This window comes from Pelmatolapia mariae, linkage group LG13, assembly GCF_036321145.2.
Source record: "Pelmatolapia mariae isolate MD_Pm_ZW linkage group LG13, Pm_UMD_F_2, whole genome shotgun sequence".
Classification (NCBI taxonomy): domain Eukaryota; kingdom Metazoa; phylum Chordata; class Actinopteri; order Cichliformes; family Cichlidae; genus Pelmatolapia; species Pelmatolapia mariae.
In genome coordinates this window covers 23662177-23679529 of record NC_086238.1, presented here as the reverse complement: position 1 = coordinate 23679529, position 17353 = coordinate 23662177, and the positions used below count along the sequence as shown (strand labels likewise).

At 43.2% G+C, this 17353-nt stretch overlaps 1 protein-coding gene across 1 annotated transcript in view; it reads left to right on the top strand.

The window, feature by feature from the left end:
* Positions 1–15793, top strand: part of rin2a (Ras and Rab interactor 2a) — a 53006-nt gene extending 37213 nt beyond the window's left edge. The window contains exons 8-12 of the mRNA XM_063491768.1: positions 4670–6280; positions 11870–12178; positions 12260–12391; positions 12489–12652; positions 12928–15793. Of these exons, the coding sequence (XP_063347838.1) occupies positions 4670–6280; positions 11870–12178; positions 12260–12391; positions 12489–12652; positions 12928–13386 (2675 nt within the window). The 3' untranslated portion in view covers positions 13387–15793. The remainder of the gene's footprint in view (positions 1–4669; positions 6281–11869; positions 12179–12259; positions 12392–12488; positions 12653–12927) is intronic.
* Positions 15794–17353: the final 1560 nt, after the last annotated feature.

The following is a 17353-nucleotide window of genomic DNA, read 5'->3' as shown; positions in this document are numbered from 1 at the left end:
TTTTAAAGTTTGCAAGTTTGCACCATAATAACTTTATCTTTAAAAATGTGCTTAAAGAACTAAGAGCATAAATGACATAAATGTAATGTTGACGTGAATATTTTAATGGATTCTCACATTAGCTAGCATTAGTGCCTTGCAGACTCCACTTACTGCATTAGTCTCAGTGTAGACCTTGGTTCTTTTTAACAGCCAAAAGGGGACAACTTCTTTTGTTTGGGAGGTCTGATCTTCATAGAAGTCTATCTTTGATCTTTTTTTCGCTCTTCTCTGTTGGCAATGAACTCCACTGTCGTGTTCCTGCTCTGCTTAGCTTGTCAACCAATCAGCATTTGACCAGTTGAGCAATGTACTGTTGGGTTTTCAGGGGACTGCATGGGAGCATGTTTGCATTGGTTGAAAACCCCTCTCAAATTTTGTATGTTCTCCCCATGACTGTATGGCTTCTAACGTAGAAAGTGAAAATATACATGGACTCCAAAGACACGCATGATGTAAGTGAAATTGTTCTAAACTGGCCATGGGTGTGTATGGTTGCTATCGATATGTGTTAGCCCTTAGCCAATTCAGAGTTCTTGGCAAGGGCTTAGAGCTAAGTAGATGAATGGATGTTTTGGCCTCAGTGAGTACTTGTTTAACATGAAGCTTCTCAGCCCAAGTGTGTCATTAACATTATTATTTAACCCTAATTTATGCTAATATTAGTAAAGCTGAATTTTTCAAAACACTTTAAGTAATTCAATAACATAAATTGTTTTTTGGGTTTTTTGAACGACACATCAATACTCCCCCCGAACTTCTAATCTGTTTAATATTGTTCCCATTGCAAAAAACTTTGGAAACCATCACTTTAAACAACATCATTGAATTGTTATTTAATCTTTACAAATAATTTCCTTAGTATATAAATAAAAGATAAATAAAACATTTCTAATCTTGTATCACAAAATATTTGCCTTTCTTTTGTAGATCTCATCAGGTTCTCAGCCTTTGATCAGTCATATTCCTGTCATGTTTATTTGGCCCTGACTCCATATTCTTTAATATTGTGCCTCCGTCAGTATCAGATCCAGTTATGAACTATTTGTTGCTCAGGTTTGCAGCTGAAACATTTGTTTTGTTGTTGTTGTTGTTTTTTCATGAACTGCTCTATGTAGATATTGGCAAGACACTAGCAAGGCAGGCAACACCAGACTCACCAGAGTGTGTTACTATTATGTTACTTAGTTAATTTAACAAGTGAAAAGGATGGTCAGCACCTCCTGAGAGCGAGTAGCTTCTGTCTGAATGTTAACAATGGGAGTGATAACTTATTAATCAATGCCCAAGCTTTCCTGATTCTTATGTTCAGTATTTGACCTGAGATTCACACATTCTATTTTGTACCTGTATATTTACTGCAGGCTGTTAAAGCAGAGCTGTAAAGCATCATTTCCAGGCTCATTAAGAGATCTGTTGGGTTTTGATTGGTTGTTACTGATCTGTTAGTAATAACACTGATCTTGATGATAATCCTTAGGATCAGCTCAGCATATTGCTAATACACTGTAGAGTCTGGCAACATCCTGGTGTGCAGCCTGATAATCAGATCTACTCTTATGGAAAGCAGCATGTTCATTGATGGAACAGTTTGTTTCATCTGCCAGTTGGTTAAGTTGAAGTAGTCTCAGCACTGAGAGAGCCACCACTTCCTCCCTCTGACTTTTTTTTTCTGGCTCCAGTTTGGCAGCCGTAGCTCTGAATGATGTCACACAATTTCCCAGTTCTTACACAAAACCACAACAAACCACATTCCTGTCTTGGACTCTGTGTGTGCGCACTGTGCAGGAGAGCTTTACTGTGCTTTGTATATACTCGTACGAGCACACCTGAATGCATTACTGTGTATTGCAGGTAAATTTTTTATGCAAAGTAAAAATCCGATGAAAGTTGTGAAATCTTTGAAACAGAAAACATTCATATGTGGAAGTTGCTTTTGAACACAGTACTCTGGAAAGGTTTTGAGCCTCCACTCATTTGTTTTTATTTTACTAGTCATAGGTGAAAATGGGTGCCGCAATTTATTGAAACACGGAAATATGAACAGAGTTCTTTGTCATTAGTCCATCCACTTTGTGCAAGGCAAAGGTACCACTGACATCAAAACAGCTGCAAAGGATGAAACATTGTCATTGTTGCAACATAGTTAAATAGACTAGTTCATATATAGTGCTTTTCTATCCTACCTGAGCACTCAAAGTTGTTTATACAACATGACTTCTATCTAATATGAACACACACTCACGATCTAATGGATGTATCAGGGGTTAGCATCTTGCTTGGAGCAGCCAGGGACCACGCCAACCTGGTCACCAGAAGGCCTTTAGCTTGTCCATGTGGGTATCTGCAAATTTCATCAGGGGCTTTTTTCTTGGTCGCCACGCTCTTAGTCCATAGAGATATAAAACTCACTTCAGTGTGGACAGTGACACTTGTGTTCCAGAAGTTTCCAGTTCGTGGGAGTCTTGTTGGTTCCTGGGTTATTCCTGAACATGCTAACTGGTGTTCTCTACTCTGAAGATGACAGTCTGGGACTTCTTCATCCCCTATTGAAAAAAAAAATTGCAGTCCATGATTAAAAGCTGGGTCCACACCAGGGAATCCACCAATGTAGTCTGCCAAGAAGAGTGGTTATATCTAGCCAGAACTATGCCAAAAGCTTTTTGGTGGCTACTGAAGGTGCATGATTAAGGTGCAACTTGCTAAGGGAAATTTAACCAAATATTCTCGGGATGTATGTATGATTTTGATCCAAAATCCAAAATAAATTCAAACTTGTATGGCCAGTTTTTGTTGGGTTTTTTTTATTTTTATTTGACATCATTAAAGATGTATGCTGTACAATCATTCCACCCTGGAAAAAGAGCAGTTCAAAGAAATCATTAAAATCCCAACATTACCCTGACATTCCCATCATCAGTATGTGTAAACTTTTAGCATAACTGTAACGAATGTACAAAGAAGTTTTTCAGCAAGTCTGAGAAGTAAAGGTTACTTATAGAGAGAATAAACATCAGCAGCGCAAGACGGAAATGGGGGGAAGGACTTGTTTTGGTTTGCCACGCAGCTTCATCTGAAAGGGGAGAGGAGAGGTGGGGACAGTGTGCCAACAGCCCGCCCACACCCTTATTAACACAAGTGAGTCATAACAAAGAGGGAGTGCGAGCGAGCCACAGAAACCAGCAGAGTTTCAGCCTGCAGAGACGCAGTGTCCTCTAAACACAAAGTTAGACTGACATCAGCAGTTCGCCTGTGCCATTCAGCTTTGGGTCACAGTAAGTACTGTTGTTTCTTCTCTGCTGTGTGTGAAGGAGCTGCACTGTGTCTGGCACTAATATTTCTCATATGCCATTGTTTCCTCTGCTGTGTGTTTGTCTGGTACGGCTCAGACTCCAAGTGCTCAACAAAGAGTTGTGTTAAAATTGTTTAGTGCCATTTCTCTCTTTCTTTCCTCTGTTGAGAAAAGCTCCTAACAGCATGAAGGAGCATTTAGAGGTTTTTGGCATTTGTTTTATTTAGCGGGGCTTTTACTGGGAGTTGATGGGAGCACTACTGAGCATTTTCCTGCTCTTCGCTGAACTGTTGGATCTATAAACGTGTCGGCTCCCAGTAAAACTGTGGAAAAAAAGATAGCTGACTCTGTTTATTTTCTTGGCACATTTTTTGCTTTTGAAAGCAAACCACCCAATACATAGCTCTTCTACTTCATTCCAACTTGATTCTCCAGTGAGAAGCTGTTTGATTGCAGTGGGCAGAAGGATTTTTTACTTGATTCTGCTTTACACAGCCTCGCTGAGGGACATCACAGGCGAGTTGGACTGTTCAGCAGATGCAGTTTGAGATAATTGTGAGCAATGGTGATGCTTTCTTTGTTAAATGGTGCTCTAATACTGCAATGAAATCTAAACAGAATTATTTTGGCCCTTATTAGTCAATATTAGTGGCACTCATACCTCCAAAGCTTTTGAGGGTGAAACAGTTCAAATTTCTTACTTACAGAAAAATATTATTACATCATACTAGACTGTAATATTTGAATCCATGAGTCTCCCTCACCTTGCCATGTGTTTCTTATCTTTTGGGTGTTAGATTATGACAAAAAACGCACTTATTATTTTTAGCCAGGATTAAAATCTCCGTTAATTAACAAGGTTATTCATTAACTTGATAAGTCAAGTATTTATTGATTTCTTTTTAAAGGGGATTTCCTTGGACATAAAGTCTGATTCGAATTAAAAGCAAACACAAAGGATTTTTAGGAAATGTTTCCCATTTTTTCCCCCTGATTTTTCTTACTTTCATAATTTATGAAAGCCAAATTGTGGCTGAACTTGAAATCTGTTTATAGGTTATAGGGCTCATGGCCTTGGGGATTAGTTTTACCAGATCAGGTCAATCACAGTAACACACTATCACTTTATGATTATGGTCGTGGTCAAAATAATCTGAGATAATGAAGTTGTATGGAAGTCTGTAAAAGCTTACAAAACATTTAGGCAGTTATTTAGGGTATTATACAAGTATTGTTTACACAATGTTGATATTTAATTTAGAAATTTCATGGTTACTGTTAAAAAAACAATAGAAAACAATATGAATACAAGATCTTTCATTTGCTGTTTCTTTTTAGGCTTCTGGGATGTTCCATTGTGCAGCAGGAGGAAGAGCTCAGTGTCGTTGACGGGGACAGCAGCTCCCGACAGACCACCCCCACCTGCCCACAGACCAGTGTCCTCAACAGCTACCTCAGGACGCCCTCGGCTTCAAACTCGCACCCCATCTGAGCTTGAGTGTTGCCAAGCCAATGGAGCACTGTGCTTCATCAACCCCCTCTTCCTAAAGGTCCACCAGCCAGATGATAATCAGAGCTTCGCTCCCAACATCCCCGACACAGGAAAGCAGGACCTGAGAGAGGAAGCTGACAAAAGAAAAGGCAGCAGTAAGGAAGCTCAGGGCTCGTGTGCCAACGATCTCCAGGTTTGCAGCTCAGATCACAGCCACAGCAGCCAGTCACAGCAAGAAAACCTGCAGAACCCTGACAGAAACACAGAGCTACACACCAGCACAAGTCACAAACTCAGCGGGCCAGAAAGTGTGACACGATTTCCACCACCTCGGCCACCTCCACCTCGCTTTACAGCACAGCAAACAGCCCCTCCTATTCGGCAGCGCAGCATGCCCGAAAAGATCTCCTGGATCAAGGAGAAGGTGGAGGAGAGGGAGCGAGGCAGCAGCCTCCTTTCTCGCCTTGGCTCCTCGCTAAGTATCAGCCCCTCATCCTCTCCGCCTAAGAGACTTAGCATCAGCTCACCTATATCCATCCCCCGGCCATCACTGCCCCTCTCTCTGCCATCTCTGTCCTCATCTCCACGTCGAACCAAAGCCTCACCAACATCCAGTCTAGAGGACGCTCAGTGTCACCGAGCTCTGGAGGACGACACCATTGAGAAGGCCCTAATCAGAGCCAAACTATCCCGGCAAAAGGCTCTACTCTGCTCCCAGAACTCGTGCAGTCCCCCAGACTCCACCGTGGTGACAGCAGTCGAGCATGGAGAAGTGGGCGGAGGAGAGGAAGAAGCACTTGACGAATGCAGCGGGGGCAGCCAGCGGCTCAGTGACATGAGCCTCTCCACAGACTCGTCAGACTCGCTGGATTTCTCTCAGTCCTCAGCTTTCTTTATGCCTCCTATGCATGACCCCAGCCCCCCCACTGAGGCTGACTTCAACACCCACCTCCCCCTCTCCATCCCACCGTCCCACCTAGGTTTCTGCAGTATGGAGGATGATGACGACGATGAGGATGAAGATGACGAAGAGGAACCCGACTATGGCGTCAGCCTGGAGAGCGATCAGGACCAAGACCAGGACCTGACCATGGTGCCACCTGGACACCGCACAAAGCGTCGCCCCAGTGCCAGTGCCCTGGTCCTCCAGAAGGCCCTGCGAGGCCATTTGCGCAAAGTGAGCGGCGTTTTCAACTCGCTGCTCACACCTGAGAAGAGGGCGATCCGTAAAGTGGTAGAGCTGTCCAGAGATAAGAGCTCGTACTTCGGCTCCTTGGTGCAGGACTATCTGAGCTACATGGGCGAGGGTGCGGGCACCCAGGCATGGCAGGGATACGACTCTGGACTGGAGCTGCTGCAGACTCTCCGGCAGTTTACCACACAGATGAAGAGCTACCTTCGACAGAGCTCCGAGATGGAGCCGCCCATCGAGAGCCTGATCCCAGAAGACCAGATCGGTGAGTTTGCAGTGCAGGGTGTGGTCCTCCATCATTTTACTTTAGCACAGAGCTTTATTTTCTCACCTGTGTTTTCCCAGACATTGCACTGACCCTCCTCCAATACTAACATCACAGAGGAGAATGTCAGCTTGTTGCTTTAATGACAGTATTTACACCAAAGACAGTTTGCACCACTCCTCTCAGATCTCTGCTGAAGTAGCCGCTCTGCACAGTTGCAACATTTCTACCTTTTTAAGCTTCTGATCTCATCGTTTCTCAGCAGGTAGTCAGCTCCCTGCATGACTGCAGATAAATTTTTAGGAAGTGTGAATGAGTGACACATTCAGAAATCTTAATCGTTGTGGAAAATCACAGTCACATTAACTCCAATTAATGCACATGTAGCAGTTTCACTTCAGTATTTTAGCAGTGAACACTGGAAAACGCTTTGTGTGTCTACTTTAGAAGCGGAATGCAAATCTCTATTGAAGCAATAATTGTGTTTGCATTTCTCTGTTACTGCCCTTTTACTATTTTTATCCTTTTTTCTTTTTTTATCTTACAATGTCTTTAAAGCACTATGGAGGAGGACAGCCAGACACAACTACACAAACACACACACGCACACACAATGTCTCACTGACACACACACACACCTGCCGGAAGAGTCTGAATCATTTAGGCCAAGATTCAGTGGCCACATTAGACCTTGGACAGAAACATGTAAACACAGAGCACAAAGAGGGTTTTATCTGTGGAGGAAGGAGCCCACTTCACCAACCTGTTTTTACTGGCCTCGTTCAGAAAGTTGAGCAAAGGGCTGCAACTATGAAGTCATGAATTGGGTGGAGAAGTGCTGACAGTTGACTTTGTAATGTTTTTTTCACCTGTAAGAAAGTTATTGTTTTGTGTTCGTTTGTGTATCAGGATTGAAGGATCCAATTTTTTTTAAAGCTCGACCCAGAGCAGAACAGGGTATCTCCATCTCTGCTCATTTCATTATAAATAGAAGTTTGGAATGCTAAGGAAGCATTCTGGGGAGCATCCTTTTGGATTTGGACGTGTGTAAAACTCCACAGGCTGTTCAGCTGTTAGAAAATGAAAAACGTTGCTTAACACACCTTTAAAGCCAGAAACATTTTCATTATGTTCCATTTTTCCCTTGATAAATAATTTGATTGACAGCTACGATCGGTGTGGTGTCTGAAGGGAAAACTAAAATTGAAAGAGCAGCTTTGTGTTTCCATTGTTGCGTGTTGTGGCCCCCTCTCGTGCCCGCTCTCTGAATGGCCTGTTTTTCTCAGGGATGACACACTGGGAACTGCTGCGGTTTTTACTTCTTGGAACACTTACACAACATTTAGTTGTGGCAGCTTCAGAGAGTGTTTTCTGTTGAGCTCAAAGGCCGGCTGGCCCAGATGCCTCTGGATGGCCGTCTGCCAAGTCATGCAACCAGTCTCGGTCCAACTCCAGCTCTCCAATCAGAGGGAGAGGATTAGAAGCAAGCCCCCATCACACTGTGTCTCTCCCTGCCCTTCGCTCTTTGTTTTTAATCTGTGGTTCTTCAATCTCTCCCTCTCTCACTTGACACTGCCAGTAGGTGGTGTGAGAAAATGACATAATGTGAATCAGATGAAACTGAGAGGTGACCTAAAACAAGATGTACCATCAGGCCATCTGTGTTGTAGATGATGTATGGTTTTTGGGAGTAGGTCGATTTCAAATATGGAAGCTACCTCTGTGCTTGTTGTGCTCCTTCATCACCCCAGCTGTGTATGTGTTCAGGATGTTCAGGGGGGAGGGGGAGTAGGGGGCAGGGGAAAATAGAGTCTGTTGTGTTGAAGTCATCCCACACAGAGAGGCTGTCCTCCGGCAGACAGCCTGAGCCAGATCAACATCATGAAATCATCAAGCAGGTCTAACTTATTGATGATGTTATCATATACACACCTTGGGACTCTGGCTTTTACTTATAGCTCTGATGATACTTTTATTCAGCTGTTGCTTTTAGGTCACCTATCAGCTTAGAAATTCACTTTTTGTACAGACAAATGACACATAACATGCTAATTAACATGTTTATTGATGCTGGAAGGTGGATTTTATTTCCTTCAGACAGATCCACACTAGATATTGATATATATAAAAGACCACACTGCAGTCGTCGTCTTACTGTTTTGAAACTGGAAGTGATGAGCAAGTGTTGGAGCTGAAAACGTAAACTTTTTTGTTTGTTTGTGGTTTTTTTTGCATTATTCACATTGGTCTTGCTTTATCCTGCTAATGACTAACTAATGAGTGACTTTAGTGAACACATTCAAGAGGAGTTTATGGGATCAAAGGTCAAAGTAGATGAGGTCTGCTGTTCTGTAGATGTCTTAAACATGCTGCTGGTATGACGAGGACGAGTCAAAATGCTATTTTTATGGTTCAGATTATAAGCAGGAAGTCAACAATCTGTGTAGCTTCTGGCTTCAGTGACAGAACAGATACTCACTTCTGTTCCTGATTTCAGCAGGCTATTTATAGTTCAAGGAGACAGTCACTTTGTACACACACACACACACACACACACACACACACACACACACACACACACACACACACACACACACACACACACACACACACACACACTGTGTGTGAGTGTATAATGGTATTTGATGTGGTCTCACTGTTATTTTATCTTCACCAAATGGATTGTGGATAAAACCTGAAGGTTCAGCTGTTCCCTGTAGTCAGTATTCTGTGAGACCGCCCAGCTGCAGCAGACAAGGTGATTGGTTAAAGGCTGCGTGGAGGATGTTTGCTGAGAGGATGATTATATTCAGAGGGGAAGACACAAGTGTGTAAGGTTGTGTGTGATTGCTAGTTTTCCCTGGCCTTGGCTGATAAGTTGTCCCCAGGAAAACGGGTGCCACTGTGATGTCTACAGTCCATCTGTGATCCAGGACACAGTGACATTTCCTTAACCCTGCTCTCACAGCATTTTAAGGTGGATGCATGCATGCGATCTAAAGAAGCACAGAGTCAACATTCACCCATAGCTGTTCCTGTGAAGTGCGGAAAACTTCAGACCGCAGGCTAAAATATGTTCACACTTTTACAAGCCTATAAGTACAGAGCTTTAGTCTGAGGAGTCTCATTAGTGTGTCTGTAAATCTGGACATGTCCCTCTTTAGGGTGACTTGGACACAGCTCTTAACTGATGTCCACAGTGAGGAATGTTGGCACTGTTTTTAATTACTTAGGCAGAGCAGTGGAGACTGCAGGAAAGAAAACTCTCCCAATTTAAAAAGCCCACAGCTGTGAGTTTTGGCCTTCTAGTTGTTAACCAAAATGCTCACAAGTTAGGTTTTAACGGTTAGATATCAAATTTACTGTTCACTACCGAAAGCTGACATCAGAAGCTATTTTTCAAGCAAATGGGACCGAACTCCACTGGTTCCAAGTTCTGCAATAGCAGCAATTGCTGCTTCTCTCTCTCAGATTTCTAGCTTTGGGAAAAGGAGGCAGGGCGGCGAGTATTTTAGACTGTTGGTAAAACTTTAGGAGCCATTTAAAAACTGGTTAAAAGTAATTAAATTTAACGCAGACCGATGAGAAGTTTAGGGGAAAAAGGACCAGATCACAACAACAGCTGCCTCGAGACACTTTATATTGTAAGGTAAAGCTCCTACAATCATGCAGACAGAGCGTCAGCATTCAGATGAGTCCCTACCAGCAGCCAGAAAGAGTGGGAAGGAAAAACTCCCTTTGAACAGGAACAAAAAGCCATGTTTTTATTCTTAGACTCCAGTTCTTCATTACCGACAGTTGAAAATAGACCTTGTTTATTTGCGCAGCTCCTTTGTGAAGCTGTTGAAGCAAAATTTCTGCACTTTGTAAACAAAGAGATTGAACAGGAGGTGGAATGAGGGATATTCCCCCGAGTGATGTCACACAAAACTGTGTGAACCCGAGTGATCATTGTTTGAAACTTTGGCCAAGTTTAATAATAATATGAACTACAAAATAGTATTTAATATATTTGACAGAAATGGGTTCCCCTTTTTGTTTGATCAAATGTTTCAAAATTACCTGAAATGAGGAAAAAAAGGAAGCGGTTGTTTCAGACAGTGCTGTCGTAATATCATTTTTTCAAGCTTTTCTTTGGAAATACTTGAACAGTTCAGTTTGATGTGACTTCCATCTTTGCCAAGCCGTAGAGCGCTCCGGTAAGGAACGTCAGTGGTGACATGTAGCGCATGTAGGTGGTTTCCAGTGAGTGAAAGATCTTATCATGAAGATAAGCCACAGTCACACCCTGGATTATCAGTGTTTGTTGACACAGAGAGTTTAAGCACTAGCGAAATCTGCTCACTCCTCATTCTTAGTCCGTGCCAGCAAGCAGTGATAACAGAATCATGCAGAGCACCTCGTTTACTGGCAGTCGGTACACAGTGATGGAATGAGGAAGTGAGAATGTGCTGCTGGAGAGTTGCCAGCTTGGTTCTCTGATGCAGCTCCAGTAGGCGTACATCTGGAGGAGTGGAGGAATCTCACAGACAGGCGTGAAGCAGAGAGTCGGACTTTGATACTTCATCGGGAGGAGGCTGATGGAGACGGGTTCATGTGGTGGAAAGGTGTGTGTGTGTGTGTGTGTGTGCAGATTTGCTCAGCCAGAGAAACTGCTGACTCCATATTCCTAGAGAACAGTCAGCATCTCACACACACATTCCTTATTCAGCAGGGCTGTGGTTTGGCCTCCTGCTCGTGTGTTAGTCAGACTGCACAAGCAGAAGAAGCTCATGATGGTTTGACTCCTCCTAGCTGAACTTTGAGCTGCACACATGGTCGTCAATAGGAACTTGATTTACACACATGATGATGACAAGTAGAACTGATCTGATCGCGACACTCTCCTAACAGCTTGTAGCTCTTAAATCATGGCTCATGGTACACAATAAATTTGGTATGCAGTGAACATGGGTAAAATTATTAATGTCACAGCTAAAACATGTCTCACTGAGTGATCTGTGGACCCTCTTGATCTCAAATCACATGTTGTATTTAATCACTGTGTAGGTGTTCAGATAGAAAACAGTAAGTGGGAGAGCACTTCCTTCAAGAGAGATGGTATCTAAAAACACACCACTATTGCACTGACTCATATTCACTGATGTGCTTTCCTCTTGTGGAATCTTTACCTCATTTTTTTATTTAGACTCCACTGACATTTGTTTTCTAATATGCGACTCACACGCACACATTACTTACGCACTTGATGGTGGGTGTGCCTGATGCAGGTGGGGGTAATTTTCCTGCTTCACAGAAACAATAATCAGCTACTTGGAGGCCATACTAATGGGTCTTTTAGCAGTTAGCATGATCCAGGCTTGCTTGCCTTTTAGTAACTTAGCTCATGTACCTCTGGGAGCAAAGTCACTGTAGTGATTAGCGGTGTCCTTCATTTAGAGCCAGACAGGCTGCACCAGCAGCTGCCTGGCGTTTGTGATGTTTGTATTATGTGTTTTGATTTGCTAGCAGCTATGCTGAACTTTCCTCTGCTCACTAACGGTTTATTTGTGCGAAACACTGAAATATTCTCTTTGCGCTCGTCCACAGACCAAGTCCTGGAGAAAGCAATGCATAAGTGTGTCCTGAAGCCCCTCAAGGCCGTAGTGAGCAGCGCCCTGCAGGAATTCCAGATACGCAGTGGGGAGTGGCAGGAGCTGAAGGAGAACCTGTCCCAGGCCAAGGCCAGGCAGCCACAGGAAATGGGCGTGGCCGATGCGCAGCCCCCGGACACAGTGGCCATAGAAAAGATCAAACACAAGTTCCACACCATGTGTAAACTGTACTCTCCAGAGAAGAAGGTCAGCATGCTGCTCAGAGTCTGCAAACTGATCTACACCATAATGGAGGACAACTCAGGTACAGATGAAAACCACACCCACACCCACAGTCAGTGTCGCATGGCAGGAATGATGAGTGAACCTGCTGTGTGTTTGACAGGTCGTCTGTATGGTGCTGATGACTTCCTGCCCATGCTGACCTATGTGTTGGCCCAGTGTGACATGCCTCAGCTGGACAATGAGATACTCTACATGATGGAGCTGCTGGACCCCTCACTGCTGCATGGAGAAGGTGTGGCACTTTTCCATGGAAACCAGCACAATCTACCCCATCCCCCACCCCCCAAGTAATTAACAGTGTGCCGCTGTGTGTGCGTGTTGATGTGCAGGTGGCTACTACCTGACCAGTGCGTATGGAGCCATGTCTCTGATCAAGAACTTCCAGGAGGAGCAAGCAGCCAGAGTGCTGAGCTCTGAGACCAGAAACACACTCCACCAGTGGCACCGCCGCCGCACCACCCAGCGCTCTGCACCATCCATCGATGACTTCCAGGTGAGAACGCACAAATAAGTTCACTCTGTGCAAAAAGTTTCTGTGACGCTGGCAGATTAGCACTGCTTTAGAGTTTGTCTTTTAGCTTCAGAGTTGATTTTGATATTTTTATACACCAATATTTTCAAAAGCAACATCACCCAGTACAGCCTCTCAGCTTTGAAAAGATGGCAAGGAGGATTTTCAGTGTTTAACTGCAATCAAAAACATCTGAGTCTTCAGGCTTCGTATGTTTGCTCTCTGAACACTGACCGTCTCCTCTGACTGTCCCTCAGAACTACCTGCGGGTTGCTTTGCAGGAGCTGGACAGCGGCTGCACAGCCAAGACCCTGCAGGTGCGACCTTATGCCACCGTGGAGGAGGTGTGCCAGCTGTGCGCCCGCAAGTTCAAAGTGTCTGACCCCGAAAACTACGGCCTGTTCCTGTTGATGGAGGACAGCAGCCAGCAGCTGGCCCCAGACACCCACCCTCAAAAGATAAAGGCTGAGCTGCACAGCCGCCCGCAAGCCGCTCCCTTCTACTTCGTCTTCCGTCGCGTGGCCAGCAGCAGCACCGCCCAGCTATCTGCTCCCCTTCATGTGGCGCCCAACCTCAACGACCTCACCGTGACCTCTGACACAAAGGCCAACCTGAACGACCTCAGCACGGACCTGTCGACTGACTCCCCCAAACCCAGAGTCAGCTTAGGCCTGAGCCTGCCACCGAGCCACCTCAGCAGCTCCATCTCTGTGTGACTGTAGCAGCGAGCAGAAGCCTGAACAAGCTCTTTGTCTGCCGCAGTGTCACCCATAACTCCAGTAAACAAAAACATGTTGAGACACATGAGCTGGGCTCAGCGCTGTGGCGTGCCAGTCTTTACAAAGCCGGACTTCTCCTTTCTTAGTCTAAGGAAGGTTCTGTCTGACAGGCCAGGCTGAAAGAGGAAAGGAAATGAAAGACATGCCGTTATTTGTCTTCCTGCTCTGGATTTCTTATCAGGGTGACTCTGTGGTAAACAGCTCTGTCAGTTGCTGTTTCCACCTCCTGATGGAGGGAATCTGAGCTCAGACACATGGGACTCATCTTCAGTCAGTTCCTTTAAGTATACAGATAGATGTAGGTTATATATGTCATTTAAGTTTACTTCTCACAGTTGCTGGTAAACTGTAACCTTATTGTTTGAATTTTAAAAAGATAATCCTTCAGATTGTTGATTTGTGTGGATTTAGCAGCACCTGGTGGTGACTGATGCACAAAGCCATTTAAAAAAAAGAGAATGAAGCCACTTCTAATACAACAACAAACAAAACAATGTTATTAATAATAATAAAAACCCAGCATGCAATATGCTGGACAGTCTGATTTCTTTATTAAAAAAGAGAAAAAATTCTAGTGGTTTCATGGTAAATGTGCTATTTTTAATAATGATTATTACTAACAAAATATATATAATAGGTATAAGGTTATAATGATTCACTCATTCTTAAAAAGCATATGAAAAAAAAAGAAATTGAATGTAATAAAATATAAACAGAGCTGATGTCCCAAGCATTTGGACCAAACCATGACCTGGCTAGCCACCATTATTTAGGTGCAGCAGCTACAGAGGTGTGAGCAGACCCCCACTTTTCTCACTCAAATGACTTCACACTACATCTAAACAAACTTGGATTTAAAAGATACAAAGATTGGTGGGATTCCCCTTTAACAGAATGCAGAAATTCAAGAGACGCTGTTTTTTTGTTGTTTTGTCATTTTTATGTTCCATAGTTGTCCCCACCATCTGCTGGATTTAAAGGGAATTGTTGATGCTCACGTAGAATGAGATGTGTCAGCGTGATCAGATAATCTGAAGGATTAACTTTGCAAAAAATAGCTCATGCATGTAGTTTGTGTTTAATGTTAGAAAAGGCAGGTGTTGCCAGTGTTTGTGTATTTACTGACAGTATCCTGGTGATATGAACGAGGCTCTTTCAGACCCGAGAGATGTTGCTGGTTATCGTTTCAGACCGTAGGGGTGGAACAGTTCTCCAAAGCTGTGGTTTCCCTTCATACCTCGGTTTTCGTTAGAGGAGAAGAAAAAGATTTTACTTGACCCTGACTGCATTATGAACAAAACGGATTCACTCGTTACCTGAATGGTCTGTAAATAGTAACCTGGCATTGACAGCTTCATATCGCAGTCCAGGGAGACACGACCATGGTGTGACACTGTGGATGTTTGTGTTACAGTTTCTGAATTGTTCCACTCCTATGAGAGTGATATGTGACAGATCCTGTGGCCGGCTGCCCCGTCTCTGTACTACTGACAAAGGCCTTTAACCCGGGTGGTAAGAACATGTATGAAGACACTGTGTGGACATCTAAGCTGGTCTGAGGTCCCACAGTCACACACGTTGAAAGGAAGGTGTAGAGGGTACCATGATGATGGAGGGGAAAGTTCTGAGAAGGACCTGGAGTACAGATCTACGTTAGCGTTGATTTTGGTGCCGTTGATCCAAATGCTTAAATTATAAGGTTTCAGGTAATCAGCATATAAATATATATACATTTACCAGTGTCAGTGTCCATTGTTTATCTGCCTGAAGTGCTGAAAGACTCTGAAACAGTCATTTTAAATTCCAGATTTCGTTGTTTCCCTTGGCACAAAATAGAAAAAGAGCAGTAAAAATAAAACGAACAAAGGAATGAAAATATGAAATCAGCTATAGGCCAAATAATTATAAACATCAGCGTCAGCCCAAAATTTCACAATCAGCACATCTCGAGTTTGAACAATTGGAAAAGCTGATGAAAAAGATGCTCATGTAGTGAATGAACTGAAGTGCAGTGCTCTGTTCAGTCCTGTTTTACGCAGGATGAAGTGTAACAGAGCTGAAACAGGGAAGTGAAAGTGTTGTTGAGTAGCATTAAACTTGTACAGAGCCCATCGTGCAGACCTCTGTGGGCCAAGTGTTCAGCGTCTGAATTTATACATACTGCCATGTTCCTCTAACATTCTTTGAGTATTTATACGTCTCTGTGCGGGGATTTTTCACAGATGGCTTTTCAATGTTAAAAATGTTCTTCATGGTGTCAAAATATCTTTAGTATCCAGGAGACATCCTGCTTATCATCCATGTCATTGAACAATATCAGAAATATTGTTTTTGCACTCAATAAATGGTGGAAATGGAATTACTGTCTGTGTATTTGTTTGGTCAATGCTCTGCTGTTGAGTCCCGTCATACCAGTTTCCTGCCACCAGAGGGGGCTTGTGCCTCATTGATGCTGCATGAAGACTTGAAGATGAAAATGACCTCACAAAAACAGGATGTATAACCACAGAAAATACACGTAACAGGCAGAACATGTGGCACATATCATGTTTGTAGAATTTAGACTAAATTGTTATAGAATAATATCCTGTGTTTGACCAATACATGTTTCTAATAGTTTAACAAGCCCTCCTTCAGATGAAATGATAAAATCCTGGACTATTTGACCGTTTAATTTTTATTTTTTACTATGTTACTGCCTTGAAATGGTGACTACACCTATTGCACTGTAACTATGGGAGAATTCCAGGTCCACTCATCCAGCCTTAATTATATGCAAAAAGGAAAGTTTTAGGCCTAATCTTAACAGTAGAGATGTGTCTGTCTCCTGAACCCAAACTGGAAGCTGGTTCCAAAGAAAGCTGAAGGCTCTGCCTCCCATTCCACTTTTAAATACTCTGGGAACCACAAGTCAGTCTGTAGTGTGAGAGTGAAGCACTTTAATTTGGTGATATACTATAAGGTCATTAAGATAAGATGGGTCCTGAATATTCAAGAACTTGCATGTGAGGAGCAGGATTTTCAGTTTAATTCTGGATTTAACGGGAGCCAATGAAGAGAAGCCAATATAGGAGGAATCTGCTCTCTCTTTCTAGTCCCTCTACTTCATCTTCTAACTGTCATTGTGTTTATCAGCCATCCATTCTCTTCCAATTAATCCAATCCAATCCAATTCAATTCAGGGTTACGGATAAATGTCATCAGCTGAAGTCAAACTAGAACTGGGCTATATTTTAATGTAAAACATTTGTACCACAAGATGGTGCAATAAGTCTATGTAACCTTTACTTAACCAGGCAACGCACAATGGCTGATGCGAAAACGCTTTAGGAAATGGGATCAGGGTAAAGAAGAATTAAAACGCACAGCAGCACACATGTGAAAACACGCCCCCCTGGTGGTAAATGTTTTCAAAATTAAATAAAATACTTTTAAAGATTCTAAAAGTTACGCATCAGACATCAGATTTCAAACTGTTGATCTGTTGAGGTCTATCATTCACCATTCAGTAGCTGGAGGCTGAACTTTAAATGGCATTCTTCATCCTGACAGCTATCTGCCAGTTCAGCGGAAGCATTTAAAAAATGCTGAGTCCTCCTACACAGCCCCCACCTCCTTAGATGGTATGGATGTGACACCATGAGGTACACGCAAAAGCTTCCCTCTCTCTCTTCAACTTGCATCATAGAGCCACAGGAGCAGCTATCCAAGCCTCTGAGGATCCCAGTTAAAAGGCTCAAAATAACCCACCCTTCATATAGATGATCATCACTGCCAGCCTTTTCTACAAGACCTCTGAAGGTGCTTCAAGGTGAAGGATGATCATGTTTCTCCTGGCAGACTTGGCACACATACACATTTTCAACATCATTCTGAAGTAATGACTTGATTGGCTGGCTAGCAT